Here is a 19,213-nt window from a genome sequence, read left to right as displayed (position 1 = left end):
AGGTATTGCATGTGTCCTCTGTATAACTTCACATTTTCGATCTGGTGTTTGCACACTGGAAGTAATTCCCGATTGGCTGATCAGTTCTCTGACTGTGACAGACGTGACATCCAGCAATAGTAAGTGTCCTTTACCTCTCTCAACAAACTCAGACTCCAGAAAAGATAAGTGGTATTCTGCAAGACCTCCATTATCTAGTACTTACAAGCACTTATCTATGCTACTCAAGACAAGATGACATTTACCAAAAACCTCGAAGAATTTGTTACTCTAATAACTGTTTAGACTGAGATAGGCTACATATTTTAAATATATCTATGATATATTTATACAGATATATGTAAAGGGGAAACATTGTTAGCAAAAATATTGAATATACATGATACTCTAATAAACATTTGGACAGACATAAGCTATAACTTTTTTAAAATATATCTTACATATAACAGGCAAAAATTGTTTGCAAAAATTGTGAGAAGTTCTTAATCAATATACTTCAAACTTTCCCGCAACACTGTAATAAATATTCAGGGAAATATAGGCTATATATTTTGCCAAACAACAGTGTGCATGTTTTCTGTTAAAACCAATTGCGAGAAAAAAAATGCTTCACTGTGCTGAGAAGTGAAAATATGCAGTTCTGTTTTCTTTCTCACAGCCAATTTTAACTACAATACCAAGGCAGTGAAACCATTAGACTGACTGTTTTTCTCAAATATATTCTTTCTTCTCATATATAATTTTCAGCAAAAATGTATGCATAACAATGTGCTGTTTTGCTTTCTTCCTCACAGTCAGTTTTAATAGGAAGCAGTTAAGTAGTATTTATGACATATGATTAGAAAACTACTATGGAATGTAAATCGTCCGAAACTTTGTAGTCCTGCCTATTCACAGATTAAAACTGCGAAATCTCTCATTGAAACTTCTATGCTCACATGTACAGCACCTGGATATCTCTCTCTCATGCCCTATATACCAATAATCCGAGCCGGTTTACCCACTCACTTAAGCGACTTCAGTTCCCAATCAGAGTTTCATTTGCTATACCATTAAACAAGGCTCAAGGTCAGAGAGTGGGGGGGGGGGGGGGGGGAGGAAATGGACATAAAGAGGGGAAGTAGGAGATGGGCAAAGAGAGGTGGGGAAGAGGAGGAGGAGGAGGAGGATGATAGGGACAGGGGGAGATAAGAGAATGAGATTACAACATACATCCAATTCCTATACATATTTAACAGTTGTGAAGCATTGCTGGATTTGTTAGTATTGGTATATGCACTGTGAAAAAAATCGATTTATGTACTTTGTAGGTAGATTGTATATTACTCAACATTATGAGAGCAGGAAAATGAACCTTATAAAATATACCAGAAGTGTACTGATGTGCTTGCAGTAGAATTTTATTTAAAACATAGAATTTCCTAGAAATCTAATTCTTTGAACAGACCTCGTATGCTGTCCTGTTTTCTTCCACAAGTTGAAATCTGGGAACAGCATGTTCCACAACAGATGGGAGTGTCTCAGGGGTAATGTTCAGAATGCATTGTGCGCAGCTGATAATTCTAGAATTTTCAAAATGCCTATACAGCAGCTACTTTGTTGGCTTTGCAATGTGTGGAGGCACCATCTTACGTAAAAAAAGCCGCCACCCACACATCCATGCTGTTGAAGGGTTGGAATTAAATTGGTGCACAAAAGACTTTAATAGTGTTTATGGCAGTGATGGTACAGGTAACAGGACGTGCAGGATCCATCTCCTCAAAAAATACGGCACTATGATAAAGGATGTTGTCAGATGGCACCACACAGTTACCTTTGCAGAACAAAGCTGTACTGGTTGATGTGCAAGGGAGTTTCCTTTGCCCGTATTCTGCAATTCAGTGTATTGACATGTCCTTGGAGTTGGAAGTGGGCTTCGTCTGTCCCACAGACCATTTCATTGTCCACTTGCATGTGAGCCAGAAATTCTAGGGCAAATTCTTGTCTTACTGGAACCATGGACCTTGCCGCTGGTGGGGAGGCTTGCATGCTTCAGCGATACAGATAGCCGTACCCTAGGTGCAACCACAACGGAGGGTTATCTTTTGAGAGGCCAGACAAACGTGTGGTTCCTGAAGAGGGGCAGCAGCCTTTTCAGTAGTTGCAGGGGCAACAGTCTGAATGATTGACTGATCTGGTCTTGTAACACTAACCAAAACAGCCTTGCTGTGCTGGTACTGCGAACGGTTGAAAGCAAGGGGCAACTACAGCCGTAATTTTTCCCGAGGGCATACAGCTTTACTGTATGGTTAATGATGATGGCGTCCTCTTGGGTAAAATATTCCGGAGGTAAAATAGTCCCCCATTCGGATCTCCGGGCGGGGACTACTCAAGAGGATGTCGTTATCAGGAGAAAGAAAACTGGCGTTCTACGGATCGGAGCGTGGAATGTCAGATCCCTTAATCGGGCAGGTAGGTTAGAAAATTTAAAAAGGGAAATGGATAGGTTAAAGTTAGATATAGTGGGAATTAGTGAAGTTCAGTGGCAGGAGGAACAAGACTTTTGGTCAAGTGAATACAGGGTTATAAATACAAAGTCAAATAGGGGTAATGCAGGAGTAGGTTTAATAATGAATAAAAAAATAGGAATGCAGGTAAGCTACTACAAACAGCATAGTGAACGTATTATTGTGCCCATGCCTACTACAGTAGTACAAGTTTATATGCCAACTAGTTCTGCAGATGATGAAAAAATCGAAGAAATGTATGATGAAATAAAAGAAATTATTCAGATAGTGAAGGGAGATGAAAATTTAATAGTCATGGGTGACTGGAATTCGGTAGTAGGAAAAGGGAGAGAAGGAAACGTAGTAGGTGAATATGGATTGGGGATAAGAAATGAAAGAGGAAGCCGCCTGGTAGAATTTTGCACCGAGCATAACTTAATCATAGCTAACACTTGGTTCAAGAATCATAAGAGGTTTGTATACATGGAAGAAGCCTGGAGATACTTGCAGGTTTCAGATAGATTATATAATGGTAAGACAGAGATTTAGGAACCAGGTTTTAAATTGTAAGACATTTCCAGGGGCAGATGTGGACTCTGACCACAATCTATTGGTTATGAACTGTAGATTAAAACTGAAGAAACTGCAAAAAGGTGGGAATTTAAGGAGATGGGACCTGGATAAACTGACTAAACCAGAGGTTGTACAGAGTTTCAGGGAGAGCATAAGGGAACAATTGACAGGAATGGGGGAAAGAAATACAGTAGAAGAAGAATGGGTAGCTTTGAGGGATGAACTAGTGAAGGCAGCAGAGGATCAAGTAAGTAAAAAGACGAGGGCTGGTAGAAATCCTTGGGTAACAGAAGAAATATTGAATTTAATTGACGAAAGGAGAAAATATAAAAATGCAGTAAATGAAGCAGGCAAAAAGGAATACAAACGTCTCAAAAATGAGATCGACAGGAAGTGCAAAATGGCTAAGCAGGGATGGCTAGAGGACAAATGTAAGGGTGTAGAGGCTTATCTCACTAGGGGTAAGATAGATACTGCCTACAGGAAAATTAAAGAGACCTTTGGAGAAAAGAGAACCACTTGTATGAGTATCAAGATCACAGGTGGAAACCCAGTTCTAAGCAAAGAAGTGAAAGCAGAAAGGTGGAAGAAGTATATAGAGGGTCTATACAAGGGCGATGTACTTGAGGACAATATTATGGAAATGGAAGAGGAGGTAGATGAAGATGAAATGGGAGATATGATATTGCGTGAAGAGTTTGACAGAGCACTGAAAGACCTGAGTCGAAAGAAGGCCCCGGGAGTAGATAACATACCACAAGAACTACTGACAGCCTTGGGAGAGCCAGTCCTGACAAAACTCTACCATCTGGTGAGCAAGATGTATGAGACAGGCGAAATACCCTCAGACTTCAAGAAGAATATAATAATTCCAATCCCAAAGGGCAGGTGTTGACAGATGTGAAAATTACCGAACTATCAGTTTAGTAAGTCACAGTTGCAAAATAGTAACACGAATTCTTTGCAGACGAATGGAAAAACTGGTAGAAGCCGACCTTGGGGAAGATCAGTTTGGATTCCGTAGAAATACTGGAACACGTGAGGCAATACTGACCCTACGACTTATCTTGGAAGCTAGATTAAGGAAAGGCAAACCTACGTTTCTAGCATTTGTAGACTTAGAGAAAGCTTTTGACAATGTTGACTGGAATACTCTCTTTCAGATTCTGAAGGTGGCAGGGGTAAAATACAGGGAGCGAAAGGCTATTTACAATTTGTACAGAAACCAAATGGCAGTTATAAGAGTCGAGGGGCATGAAAGGGAAGCAGTGGTTGGGAAGGGAGTGAGACAGGGTTGTAGCCTTTCCCTGATGTTATTCAATCTGTATATTGAGCAAGCAGTGAAGGAAACAAAAGAAAAATTTGGAGTAGGTATCAAAATCCATGGAGAAGAAATAAATACCTTGAGGTTCGCCGATGACATTGTAATTCTGTCAGAGACAGCGAAGGACCTGGAAGAGCAGTTGAACGGAATGGATAGCGTCTTGAAAGGAGGATATAAGATGAGCATCAACAAAAGCAAAACGAGGATAATGGAATGCAGTCGAATTAAGTCGGGAGATGCAGAGGGTATTAGATTAGGAAATGAGACACTTAAAGTAATAAAGGAGTTTTGCTATTTGGGGAGCAAAATAACTGATGATGGTCGAAGTAGAGAGGATATAAAATGTAGACTGGCAATGTCAAGGAAAGCGTTTCTGAAGAAGAGAAATTAGTTAACATCGAGTATAGATTTAAGTGTCAGGAAGTCGTTTCTGAAAGTATTTGTATGGAGTGTAGCTATGTAAGGAAGTGAAACATGGATGATAGATAGTTTCAACAGGAAGAGAATAGAAGCTTTCGAAATGTGGTGCTACAGAAGAATGCTGAAGATTAGATGGGTAGGTCACATAACTAATGAGGAGGTATTGAATAGGATTGGGGAGAAGAGAAGTTTGTGGCACAACTTGACTAGAAGAAGGGATCGGTTGGTAGGACATGTTCTGAGGCATCAAGGGATCACCAATTTAGTACTGGAGGGCAGTGTGGAGGGTAAAAATGGTAGAGGGAGACCAAGAGATGAATACACCAAGCAGATTCAGAAGGATGTAGGTTGCAGTAGGTACTGGGAGATGAAGAAGCTTGCACAGGATAGAGTAGCATGGAGAGCTGCATCAAACCAGTCTCAGGACTGAGGACCACAACAACAACAACAACAACACTGGAAGGTTAGGATGAAGCAACTCCTGAACATGGGTAATTTTGAATGGATAACAATACCGATAGTTTCCTAGAATTTTATGCACCATGCTCACAGTCGTGTACAACATTTGCACAATGCTCTGTGCATTGCATATTTGCACAGCATCACTCGAGCTGTCCTCCAGTTCTGTGGTGACATCTTTTACTGACATCAGATCAGTTGTTTTACTCTCTCTGCCACAGTGCATCTCAAAAGAAAACCTGTCTTTTCAAAGTTCGTGACCATTTTCTCCAGATCCTTGGCAGACATCAGTCCAATGCCCTTTTTTTTTTCATACTCTTGGAATGTCCGGAACTATTGCAGAGCTATTGGCACACAGCCACTGTTCTTGTAAAAGAGCATTACCAGCAGTGCGCAATTCTACATTGAGGCAGTCTTGCCAAGTATCTCAGACTCAACCTGAAAAACAGCCTTGGTACCTGTGTTTTTTATTTTGCATATTCTAGTAGAAAAAATTTTTGTTAAAATTTTTTTGTTTCCATAATGTTTTTCCCCTTCTTCAATAATATTCCATTCAAATGTGAAGTCTCTCTGAACAGTGGTTCGGTGTTTACAACATTTGGAAACTGGAACTTTAATTATAATCACCCAGTATTAGTTGTATAGTGAATGTGTAGCAAACCAATGGAGGCAGTGACAAGAGTACACTGCATCATGCAGCTCTAGAATTCAATAATTTACACGTGGAATATTCAAGTTCAGAAACCATGTAAAATATAATGTTACAGTATTCAGAATTCTTTTGGAGTAACTCCTAGTTCATGTTGACAGTTAAAATTCTGCATAAGTATTTTCAGTAAAATTAACCAACAGTGGGGAAAAAAAAATCAAAACTGGTTTCTACATGATCATTATCTTGTGAGAATAGATCAAGGTTTAATATGCTTTCAGGATCTGATTTCTATTTCCATTGAACATATTTTGGATGTCTGTGCTTCTCAGGTGATGCTTTAAAAAAAAAAAAAAAAAAAAAAAAAGAAAAGAAAAGAAAACAGATTTATTTATTTATTTATCTATTTATTGTACGATAACAGGAGAAATGTGTTTCTACACAGGTACATGCAATTTCAAGTTCATGACAGGTTCATAGCTCTAAGTAAGTCCAGGCTTGAGATCCAGCAAGGAGCTCTTACAGACAACTCATGAAGGTTCTCTGTTGTATCTTTGAATGCTCTTAGGGAACATTCAAATATTATACAAAGTACTGTTTGCTGCTCCTCGACAGTCACATTCAGAAGAGGAATGCCATCGTCACTGGTGCAGCAAGGCTCTGTGTGTGTCCTGATCAGTTTTTATCTGATTCAGTATGCACTTTTGCCACCTGGGTAGATGAAACATACTGGTCACTGCCAGGGAGTTTTCATAAGTTGGTGATGGCTTCAGGGAAGATTGCTCCTGCCATTGATCGTCCCAGGCTTCTTGCATGATGGAGTTACTGTCCTGCAGGGTGTTTGTTGTGCACCACGATGGTTGTCCATACCTCAGTCATTGGGGTTCTAATGATGAAATTTCTGAATGAATTGGTAATTGTGGGTCATTTAATATTCTTGTCCATATGTTCAACAGTGATTGTGGTAATCTTATGCATGGTGGTGGAATGTTTCTAAGGAGCAGTAGCAAGTGCTTGTTTGTGGGTCGAATACACCCTGTGATGAGGGAGATTGATTTATTGATTGATTGAGATGTGTGTCAATTATTTTAGTGTGAGCACTATTTAGCCAGGTGGAACAGCATTCTACGACTGAGTATGAAAGAGCAAAATCTGATGTTCTGAGGACTGTTGCAATGGCAACCCAAATAGTTCCTGTTAACTTCTGGAGCATATTGTTTTGAGTTTTGATCTTCGTTACCACATTCTGGAGATAGATCTTACATGTCAAAGACCTGTCTAGGGTCACATCTAAGTATTTTGGAGAAAAACAGATCTTATTCATTCAAACAATCACTTGAGCTTAATAATGTCTTTTTTTAAAGGCAGTTTTACAACAGGTTTGCAAAGTCCACTTAGATTGCACCTACTTTTGAATTAGCAGCACAGTATTACTAGAAACTTGCCTCGGAGATATTGCCTGACTTTTACGTTGCTTGTATGAGTAGTAGTCGTAAAGTTTAAATTTTCACTTGGAAAAATCAAAAAGCGATCATGAAACTTATGGTGTTATTCCTTCTCTTCATATTCATCCTTCAGTGGAACACATTTTTTCCCAATGATGGGTTGCTTAGTGGAGACATTTATTGTAGAGCCCTGCATTTTGCCTCTGCAGGAAATGTTCCATCTCAAAAACCACCACCTCATTCTGCCCATGCTCTTCACACAATGGTTTTTCATCCAAAGAAAGAGGATGAAGTTGCTGGGTACCATGAGAGGCGAATAGCAGCCTGTGTGACTGTGTCCTGTGCTAAATGAGCTGGGTCATTGTGGTGGAGCAAATCACCCTCTTGGACAGCTTCCTATGTGGCATGGTCCTGACAGCCTTTCCAGTTGTTCCTGCAGAGTGATGTATTTTTCTGTTTATGGTGCAAATTATTCACCCTAACAGCAGAATGAAAGGAACAAAAGAAAAACTGGCATGGCAGTAACTATCCAAATTCACTATTTTGAATTTGTCACCCAAGGATTTATAGGTATCTATTCTTGTGTAATATGTGGACACTACATTTCATTTGTCTGCCTAAATGTTGTTATAGTTCTGTGTACCAACACATACTTTTGAAAAGAAAAAAGGGAAATTTCAATTGTAATTGCAGAAAGTAATTAATGTGGTGATGAACATGCCAGAACACGCATATAACTGTGGAAAAATTTGTGATCTTTTCTACCTTTCTTACAGCCAGTGCCACTCCTTTCTTCATCAGTGAAGCTGGAGCCGCTCAAGGTGGATTTGGATGCAACTCTACCAGAAATTAGTCCAAACTATAGGCCATTGCCTCATCCAGCTCTTGATGCAATGCCACATAAAAAAATAAAAGTCTTGTCAGAAGAAGAAGAACTTGCTCAATTAATGTCCCAAAAGAACCAGAGGTATTGTTTTCAGTTTTCATTTAGAATTTGTAAAGATGATATGGATATACAGGGCTATTAAAGGGAACAGATTTCAGACATTTACTGCTTCCAAGCTACTAAAGATAGAAACACAATTAAAATGTTTCTGGAAAGAGAAAAGTGAAATTTTTATGCATTCAGTGTGAGCTCCTTGTGTTAACAACAAATATCAAAACAGTGGCTCATTTCCTGCCACACACGAAGGAGATGGTCTCTTGTTGTCGAATTCACAGCTTCAACAATGTGATGTTGCAGACTTTCAGGAGGGGGAGGGGAGGGAGGGGCGATAAAAACTGTCTTTTACGTAACCTCACGGATAATTTACAAGGTGTGAGGTCTGGAGAGCTTGGAGGCCAGCGCTGATGAAGCTCATCTTCTGCCCCTTCTCTTCCAATCCATCGCCCCGGAATAGTGTCATTCAGGTAACATCAGATGTGCTTAGAGATTAGAGAATTTCTGTAACACGTGGTAACATGGTAGTGCTCACATTGAATGCATAAAAATTTGAACTTTTCTCTTTCCAGGAACATTTTAATTATGTTTTTATCTTTAGTAGTTTGGAAGCAGTAAATGTTGGATATCTGTTCCTCTATCTATATTTACGACATTATATTAGTACAGTGAAATAGGGTTACAGAGATTTATAAATTATAGGTGTACTGATGACTAACTTACATTCTGTTAAAATTTCAGTGTCTTCCTCAAGTTGAAATCACAAAGAGGTTTATTTAATTTTGGATAGAGTATTGTATTTATGACATTACATTTTGTGTGTGCTGCTGGCCATTCAAATTTCAACTCCAGGATGGTCTGCAGATAATGAAATTTTACTTACTGTGTGAATACAATGTAGTAGCAACAATACGTCATTAGATTTGTAAATAATTTGGGGGTCTACAGAGTGCAGACCTGCCACCACTAACAGCAGTAATAGCTTTAATCTTGTGGAGCATCAAGTTGAACTGAACGTGGATGACAGATATAGGTATCTCATTCCACACTTCTTCAATTCTGTGGCAGAGTTCATCAGTCCTAATGACTGGTGAGTGAGTAGTGGTGTGCCAGTAACCTACGACAAAATATTTTCAGTGAACGAGAGATCTGGAGAACATGTTGGCAGGGCTACAATTGAACAATAAGGTGTACCTGCATGGTCAAACGAACAATGTGTTTGTTCGGTTGGGTGCTAGTCGTGAAGGCTCACAGAGAACCTGCATGGTATCGACCATGGCCCTCCTGAACCCATCAGTTCCATATTTGCAAGACAAGTGTGGGATCTTGATTAATGCGAGCAGCAGTTTTGCAGAAAGGAAAATCATAGTTTCTATTAGACCAAGATCCTGCTGATTAGGCCAAGATCCTGCTGCTATCAAGTTCTGAAGTCCTGGTAGATGTTTCTGCTTCTTACAGAAACATAACACAAACAAACAACATTGAAATGCAATTTCTGATTAAGAAACCTGCTACATAATCTTCCCTTTTATATGCAGAATGTACATGGTGTTAATTTTACACACTTCATGCGGCTGCTCTGAAATTCTATGATTTGCATACCCAAGCATGTAATGCAATCCTACATCTTCATTTACATCTACATGATTGCTAATTCACAATTAAGTACCTGGCAGAGGGTTCATTGAACCACCTTCGAGCTATTTCTCTGCTGTTCCCCTTTCAAACAGTGCATAGGAAAAAACCGAGCACTTAAATCTTTCTGTGTGAGCTCTGATTTCTCATATTGTATTACATGATCGTTCCTCCCTGTTTAGGATGACACCAACAAAATATTTTCACACTCTGAGGAGAAAGTTGGTGATCGAAATTTTCATGAGAAGAACTTGCCGAAATGAAAAATGCCTTTGTTTTAATGATTGCCAACCCATTTCACATATCATATCCGTGATGCTCTCTCCCCTGTTTCGCAGTAGTACAAAATGAGCTGCCCATCTTTGAATTTTATCAGTGCCTTCCATCAGTTCCATCTGATGCGGGTTCCACATCACACAGCGGTACTCCAGAAGAGGGTGGGCAGGTGTAGTGTAAGCAGTCTCTTCAACAGACCTGTTGACTTTGTAAGTGTTGTGCCGATAAATCACTGTCTTTGGTTTGCTTTACCCATGCCAGTGTGATTTAATGTTGCATACTGTATTCATGGTGTTGCAAATTTAACAGCCAGCAGTGTATTAATTGTGCAACAGTTTCTCTGGTAGTGAACAATTGTTTACTTTAGGGGATTATAGTAAGGAAGCCTGTAATTGATTACTTACTGCTAGTAGTGGGTTGATAAGCATGAAAGAGTTCAAATAAAGGAAAAAGGTATCATTTTAAGTACAGCTGTTATTTAAGAGAAGTGTGTTATCAAAGACCAAAATAAAATATTAATAACAAACAAAAATTTTTGAAAAAATTTGATGAGAAATGATAATCATCCCATAGAATTGTGTAAGGAATTATGTGTGTTAATGGGATGTGTGAAATAGAGGAAGAGTTTGAAATGAAAAATTGTGGATATTGGAGCATTCAGAGAATTCCATGATGCCTGTCTACACTGTGTTGTTGGGAGGGCATAACATTTCAACTGGATAGTAAGATTTTGTAAATTACCATTCTATGTTCAATCTTATAACATTGTTGTTCTTTTGTTGATTAAAAGCTAAAACTAATTCTCTTGTTTTGACAAATGTTCCTCTTTTGCCAGATAACAGTTTCATTTGTGGCAATGATGCATTAAAATTATCTACGAGTCATGTGAAACAGATAAGACTTGAGAATAGAGGAATGAATTGTAAAGTCTGAATGTGAAACTAACAGATTGGAACTATGAAGTAAATTCTGTGTCTACTATAGTTATAACTTCAAAGATGTAAGATTCAGAGAGGGCAATGCTTAAGATTTATATAAAACAATCGATCGTGTAGTGTGGGCAAAATATATAATAAGAAAAAGAAAAGTGATCAGAGGTCAGAGATGTATTGGAAAATCTGTCAAATCCTTCACATTCCAAGAAGCATAAAACTCACAGAATTGGACATAATTGTGGAATTATTGAACTTTGACATGATTAAAATTATTGGCTGGTTTATAGTGTACATTTCACTATGGAATAGAAGTTCTGTATATAAAAAGTAGAGGAGAGGAACTGGCAGACTACAGTTTTGAGTCTGGCTGTGAAGCTGTTCAAACAGCTCAGTTGGTTCAAAGTTTTGCCTGAAATACAAAAATTGGGGCCCAATTTGATATGGCATACACTTTTTTCTCTTTCAGGAAATTTAATTACTGAAACTCCCTGGCAGATTAGAACTGTGTGCCAGGCCAGGACTCAAACCTGGGACCTTTGCCTTTAATATTTTTAACATTTCGCAGCCCTGTCAGCAACTGTATAAATATTAATTTTAATTTTAAAAACCAACAACCTTTGCCTTTCCTGGTGCTCAACTGACTGAGCTATCCAAGTGTGACACATGACCCATCCTCACAGCTTTACTTCTGCCAGAATCTTGGAAGATAGGAGATGAGATACAGATACGGATGGAGGTAAAGCAGTTCTTAATTGTAAGGGCAGGTAATGAGTTTGCGTGGAGAGCTCAGTTGGTAGAGCAGTGTGAAGACAAGGCGTCATGTTCAACTCCCAGTCCATCATGAAGTTTTGATTTACCAGGAAGTCTCAAGTCAGCATGTACTCCTCTGCAGTGTGGAAATTCATTGTGGAGTTTCATTATTATTACGGCCTTCTCTAGACACACTTTACATCATCATACACAGGCTTTGATGGCCAGTATTTGCATACCAGGTGATTTTTGTTTTTTGGGCTTTAGAGTGTGGTGCAAGCTCAGTTTCTCTGTCTAAATTTACATCTCTCATACTCAGACCTCCAGCTGTCAGACACTCAGATTGGTACCAAACATTGTATGTTGATAGAGTATCAACTAAAACTCCGATTTAATTCATACTATGTGCTGTTGTCCAGCAGAATGGGCATAAACATTAATTAAAAGTAACATCAGAACTACAGAGTACATGATAAGCATAACTGGAACTAACAAACACATGTTGCATCCACAGGGAAGTTGGTAAAGTGCTAGATCCTGATACTATGGGGCATGGGGTCAAACACCAATGATGACAAATTTGCTTCTGTATTATGCATGAAAGTGTTGCATGGGACAATGTGTTTATGACATTTAAAAGAACTGTTTAGAGTTGTACAGCAATCTTCTCTTGGCAGTCTGCTTTTGCTTGTTTTGTTTGAAAGTAGTAAGCCTACAGAGGACATTTGTAATTTCACAAAATATACAACTAAAGAAACAGTTGCATCACATGTATGAAAGTAATTGTAATAATAATAATAATAATAATAATTATTATTATTATTATTATTATTATTATTATTAACAAAATAATAAGATCAATAATAAGTGCATAACATTCAACTAACAAGGCGAAAGCAGACTGCCAAACGAACATTGCTACAAACTGCATAAAGTCCTTTGCATCTCAGGAAAATGTTCTCCAATATAACAGTTTCGTGTGAAAACACAAAAAAAATTGTCATCAGGGGGATTTGAACACTCTATCACCTCACCCACATGAGATCAACAATATAATCACTCACAGATATGCTTTTCCTGTGCTCCATAGCTTTGGTGATACTCTTAATTGCCGTTTATACATGTTCTACTGTACGACAGCACACAGCATGAACTAAATCAGTGTTTTGGTTCATACTCTATCGACTTACGATATTTGGTAATGATCTGAGTGTCTGACATCTGCAGGTTTGTGTGTCAGTGCAAGAGACATCATCAGAGGCGATAAAGACACAGAAAGCAGGGGAAAGCAGTATCAGACTTAAACAAACTCAGCTAGCTGATTTGTATAAGGTAAACGTATCTACACAACTCTTTCCTACTACAAGCTCATGTTTGTGTGACTCTGTGATCATAGGCAACAGTCCTATCATGTCACGAGCCAACTGCTGCATGGCTATGTATCAACAGTTCAGCTTGTTGAGCTTGAACTGCTTTCTGAGTCTTCTGATGATGTGTCTGGCACTGAGAGACGAAGCATTAAGTAGGAAAATATACCTCGGACAGTGGCTTAAAGCCCATAAAATAAAATTCATCAAGGACACACGCTGTATCAATTGCCAATTGTGTATTAATTTTCTCCCCCCACCATTGACTCCCAATCGAGAAACTTAAATTTCTAGAAGCTTGAGGCTTCTTGCCATAGTTTCTGTCTCTCTACCCCAACTTCATTGGTGTTTTCTAAGTATGATATTTAATTTGATATTATAACCATAATTAAGTAAGTTTTTGTACATTTTAATGGAATCTTGGAATGTTATTCTTTGATGCTTGGTCATGTACTCTGATCTATGACTCTGAATACCTTCTACAGCATTGTACTTTATTTTTCGTGTCACACAGTGAGATGCTTGTGTGGAGCGGACTTTGTTTCCAAGGGAAACCTTCATCAACATCCACATCTAGGTATACACTCCGCAAGGCACCGTACAGTATGTGGTGGAGGGTACCTTGTACTGCTAGCAGTCACATCCTTTCCTGTTCCACTCACAAATAGTGCAAGGGAAAAACAGCTGTCTATATTCCTCCATATGAGTCCTAATGTCTCTTATTTTATCTTTGTGGTCCTTATGCGAAGTATGCACTGGCAGCAGTAGAATTGTTCTGCAGTCAACTTCAAATGCCAGTTCTCAAAATGTTTTCAATAGTGTTCTGCGAAAGAACTTTGTTTTGTGTACAGTGATTCCCAATTGAGTTCTTGAAGCATGTCCATAATACTTATGAGTGGATTGATGTTACTAGTAACAAATCTAGTAGCCTACCTCTGAATTGCTATGATGTCTTCTTATAATCCAACCTGATGGGGATCCAAAACATAAGACCGGTACTCAAGGATCGGTTGCACTAGTGTTCTAAACTGAGGTGACAAGAGAGCGTAGTGCAGCATGTTGACGTGCCATGGACTCAACAAGTCTGTGGAAGTCTCCTGCAGAAATATTGAGCCATGCTGCCTCTATAGCCATCCATAATTCCGAAAATGTTGCAAGTGCAGGATGTTGTGCAGCAACTGGTTTCTCGATTATGTCTCATAAATGTTCGATGGGTTGCATGTCTGGCGATCTGGGTGGCCAAATCATTCACTCAAACCCTGTCCAGAATTTTCAAATCAATCATGGACGATTGTGCCCCGGTGACATGACACTAGTGTTTGGAAACATGACGGCCACGAATGACTGCAAATGGTCTCCGAGTAGATCAGCGTAACCATTTCCACTCCATGACCGGTTCAGTTGGAGCAGAGGACACCCAGTCCATTCCTTGTAAACACAGTCCACAGCATTATGGAGCCATCACCATCTTGCACAGTGCATTGTTGACAACTTGGGTCCACAGCTTCATGGAATCCGTGCCACACGTGAACTGTACCATCAGCTGTTACCAACTGAAATCAGAACTCATCTGACTAGCGTTATAACGTCAAGTTTAACACACATATTTCAGAATGACACAACACATATAAGTCACAGAGTAAGTTGACAAGCAAGACATGTGTACACGTTAGCATTCGAATGAGCACTGAGTCCCAGTCTAGCAGCCGCTGCTCGGCTGGCCGCTTAGGTGGCGCAGCTGCTGCATGGCTGGCAGACAGCGCCGCACGTAGAGGACGCGCGTAATTGCGCGGCAGCGCTTTGAATGATCGGCGAGTCACAACACTTTTCCCCCCTTTGAAATTGTTGCACTGGTCTTGATGGAGGTGTCCTGGAGATGGCTAACGTCCATAGGCATTGTTTGACTTGCCGTAAAGTCTTGAGGAGGAGGCTTCCCGTACGGACGAAAGTGTCCCCGATGATAACGGGTCGAGATGACAGGAGACATAGGGGTCGAATCTGCTGGGGCCCCATGCACCAATCTGCCCATTGCGGCAAGTCCAGTTGATATGACGGGAGACATGGGTGATGTGTTGGCATCCGTTGGAGGAGGAGGAGGCGAGTAGATTTGCTCTGACAGAGGGTGGTCATCCGGTTCCTGCATGGGCACGTCTCCTGGTGGCGTCCGTTCTTGTGCTGGCATTGTGATGACGGTGAGAGGGCTGCGTTGGGAGTATTGAGAGATGCCAAGATCCCGAGCGTCAGGTAGAGCTGAAGGTGGTGTAGCGGCATTCGGAACAGGCGTTGCCAGCACACGAGGCCGAAGCTGGTCCGAATGACGCACCACAACACCTGTGTCTGTCTGGATTTCATACAGGCATCTGCCACGGTGCCGTAAGATGTGGCCCGGGCTCCATTTTGGCCGCCTGCCATATCCCCGTACCTAGACAAGGTCGGCGGCGGTGAACCGGCCAAGTGAAGGCACCTGCGGCCGTGAGGTGGAAGGCCGCAGAAGGTGAAGTAGCGTGCGGGGCTGTCGGCCATGTAAGAGCTCAGCCGGGCTGTGGTCGCCCATGGGGGTGAAACGGTAAGACGCCAGAAACTGGAGAAGCGCATCATCAGCAGCTGAAGAAGTCAGAAGTTTCCGCATCTGAGCCTTAAATGTGCGGACCAGTCGTTCAGCCTCACCGTTGGATTGTGGATGGAATGGCGGGGCCGTGACATGCATAACGCCTTGACGAGCACAAAAATCCACAAATTCGGAAGAGGCAATTTGCAGACCATTATCAGTAACAAGAGTAGAGGGGAGGCCTTCCAAAGAAAAAATGCGGGCGAGAGCACTGGTGGTTGCCGCGGTGGTAGGCGACGTGCAATGGACAATGAAAGGAAAGTTAGAGTAGGCGTCAATTACGAGGAGCCAATAAGTACCTAAAAAGGGTCCCGCAAAGTCAGCATGAATTCGCTCCCAGGGCTTCTCAGGCGAAAGCCATGGTGACAAAGATGACTTCGGGGCAGCGGCTTGTGACGCACAAGGGCCGCAGGCAGCGACCATGTGTGCTATTTCAGAGTCGATGCCAGGCCAGTACACATGATGGCGCGTCAGAGATTTTGTGCGAGACACACCCCAGTGCCCTTGGTGAAGGAGGCGCAAGACCGAAGCTTGCAAAGACGCAGGTACCACAACACGCGGCGAAGCATTGTCAGTGGAAAGGAGAATATCACCATAACCTAGCCGTGAGGCGGTAGCGCAAAGCGTAGTAGTTCCGCAACAGATCAGAAGTCTTAGCGGACGGGCGATCTGGCCAACCCTTCTGAATACAGCGTAGAACCCGGGAGAGGGTAGGGTCAGAACCTGTAGCAGCCGCCAGCCTGTCCCCAGTGATGGGGAACCCATCCACAACCCGCTGCTCTGCAACATCCAGGTGGAAACACAAAAGTTCGTCCCTATCGAATGCCTGATCAGGACCCATGGGAAGGCGAGACAGAGTATCAGCATTTGCATGTTATGCTGTTGGCCGGAAATGAATCTCATAATTGAAACGAGACAAGTAAAGAGCCCAACACTGGAGGCGGTGTGCAGCCTTGTCGGGAAGTGACGTTGATGGATGAAACAAGGAAACAAGTGGTTTGTGATCCGTAACAAGATGAAATTTTGAGCCATAGAGAAAAACACCAAACTTATGAAGAGCATAAATAATGGCCAAAGCTTCTTTCTCAATTTGAGAATACTTTTGTTGGGCATCCGTGAGCGTTTTGGAGGCACAAGCAATGGGTTGTTCTGAATCGTCAGAAAAACGGTGCGCAAGGACTGCACCGACCCCGTATTGAGAAGCGTCTGTGGCAAGGACAAGATGTTGGCCAGGTCGATAAGTAGCCAGGCACGGGGCCTGTTTCAGCATAGTCTTCAATTTCTGGAAAGCCGCATCGCATGACGCGGACCAGTGAAAAGGCACGTTTTTATGAAACAGGCGATGCAACGGCTGAGCAACCGAAGCCGCAGACGGTAAAAACTTGTGATAGTATGCTATTTTCCCCAAGAAGGCCTGCAGTTCCTTAACAGATGTAGGGCGAGGAAGGGCATCGATCGCAGCGACAGTTTGCTGAAGCAGACGAATACCATCCCGAGAGAGTTGAAACCCCAAGTACATGATAGATGCCTGAAAAAATTGTGCTTTCTGAAGATTACACTTAAGACCGGCAGTCTGTAAGACATGAAAAAGTGTGCGGAGATTTTGAAGATGTTCTTCAGTGGTGGAGCCAGTGACAACAATGTCGACCATGTAATTGATACACCCAGGGACAGGGAGCAGTAATTGTTCCAAGAATTGCTGAAAGAGAGCAGGGGCGCTAGCAACCCCGAATGGCAAGCGTTGGTATTGATAGAGGCCGAAAGGCGTGTTAAGGACCAGAAACTGCCGGGAAGCAGCGTCAAGAGGAAGTTGATGATAAGCTTCTGACAGGTCAATTTTAGAAAAATACTGGCCTGCAGCAAGTTTAGTGAACAGTTCTTCAGGACGGGGCATAAGGTAAGTGTCGATGAGGCATTGAGCATTTACAGTGGCTTTGAAATCGCCACAGAGACGAATATCACCATTTGGCTTAGCAACGACAACGACAGGAGAGGACCACTCACTGGAAGTGACAGGAAGCAAGACCCCTGAAGTAGTGAGACGATCCAACTCCCGTTTTACCCGATCACGAAGGGCCACAGGAATGGGCCGAGCCCGAAAAAACTTAGGCCGAGCAGTGGGTTTGAGCATGATACGAGCTTCAAAGTCGTTCGCACGGCCTAACCCAGGAGAAAAAAGGGACGAAAATGTCGTCGACAAGGAATCCAGTTGAGCATAAGGATTAGCATCAGAGACAATATTGACAGAGTCATCTATGGAGAACCCAAACACGCGAAAGGCATCAAAACCAAAAAGATTTTCTGCGTTGCTCTGGTCGACCACAAATATGGGAACAGTGCGAACGATGGATTTGTAAGATACCTCAGCATTAAACTGTCCCAAGAGAGAAATCTTCTGTTTATTGTACATCCGTAATTGCCGAGTGACAGGTGACAGGAGTGGAGAACCCAACTGAAGATACGTCTGAGAATTAATTATAGTGGCAGCAGAACCGGTATCCACTTGCATGCGAACATCTCGACCAAGGATTTGGACAGTGAGGAATAACTTCCCTGAAAGGGAAGAAGTCCAACTGACAGATAACACGGAATCAGAATCAGCGTCATGTTCATGAACATCATGTATGCGGTCAGATTTGCAAACAGAAGACACATGACTTTTCTTTTTGCTATTGTGACACACAGCCCAACGTTAGGGACAATCCTCGCGTGAATGTTTCGTAAAACACCGCGGACGTGAAGGAAGTTGCCGGGGGTTTAGCTGCAGTTTCTTAGTGGGTTGTTTATGGCTAGGCCGAGGCTGCGCGTGGGAGTGCACTGCGGCCATGTCGGCCGCCGGGGACGCGCCGCACGCGTCGTCAACAGCGCACAGAGGTTGTATTTCCCCGACATCACCCCACGCCTCTGTTTGCGCCCCAGCGGCGCGAGAAATTTCAAAAGACTGCGCAATAGCGAGAACTTCATCTAGAGTCAGATTTGCCAACTGAAGGGCCCGTTGCCGAACTTCTTTGTCGGGCGCCGACTGGATAATAGCATCCCGTACCATGGAATCGGCATAGGATTCTTTGTGAACGTCAGTAACAAATTGACACTTTCGACTGAGGCTGTGAAGTTCAGCAGCCCAAGCGCGATAGGATTGATGTGGCTGTTTTTGACAACGATAAAAGGCAACACGAGAGGCTACCACATGCGTTTGCTTTTGAAAATAGACAGACAGAAGTGAGCACATTTCAGCAAAGGACAAAGATGCAGGATCCTTCAAAGGAGCCAATTGCGACAACAACCGACACATTTGAGGTGAAATCCAGGAAAGGAACAGAGACTTACATGGTTGTTCGTCCGTGAC

The 19,213-nt window shown here is 41.8% G+C and overlaps 1 protein-coding gene across 2 annotated transcripts in view; it reads left to right on the top strand.

The window, feature by feature from the left end:
* The window catches only part of LOC124593707 (transcription elongation factor B polypeptide 3), a 161,950-nt gene that overhangs the window by 52,440 nt on the left and 90,297 nt on the right, over positions 1 to 19,213 (top strand). For both annotated transcript variants that reach the window (XM_047132013.1, XM_047132014.1), the window contains exon 4: positions 8,133 to 8,323. In XM_047132013.1, coding sequence (XP_046987969.1) covers positions 8,133 to 8,323 — 191 coding nt within the window. The remainder of the gene's footprint in view (positions 1 to 8,132; positions 8,324 to 19,213) is intronic.

The sequence above is a fragment of the Schistocerca americana genome, chromosome 2, assembly GCF_021461395.2.
Source record: "Schistocerca americana isolate TAMUIC-IGC-003095 chromosome 2, iqSchAmer2.1, whole genome shotgun sequence".
NCBI lineage: Eukaryota > Metazoa > Arthropoda > Insecta > Orthoptera > Acrididae > Schistocerca > Schistocerca americana.
The sequence above is the reverse complement of the archived record's forward strand: the minus strand, read 5'-3'. Positions and strand labels throughout refer to the sequence as shown.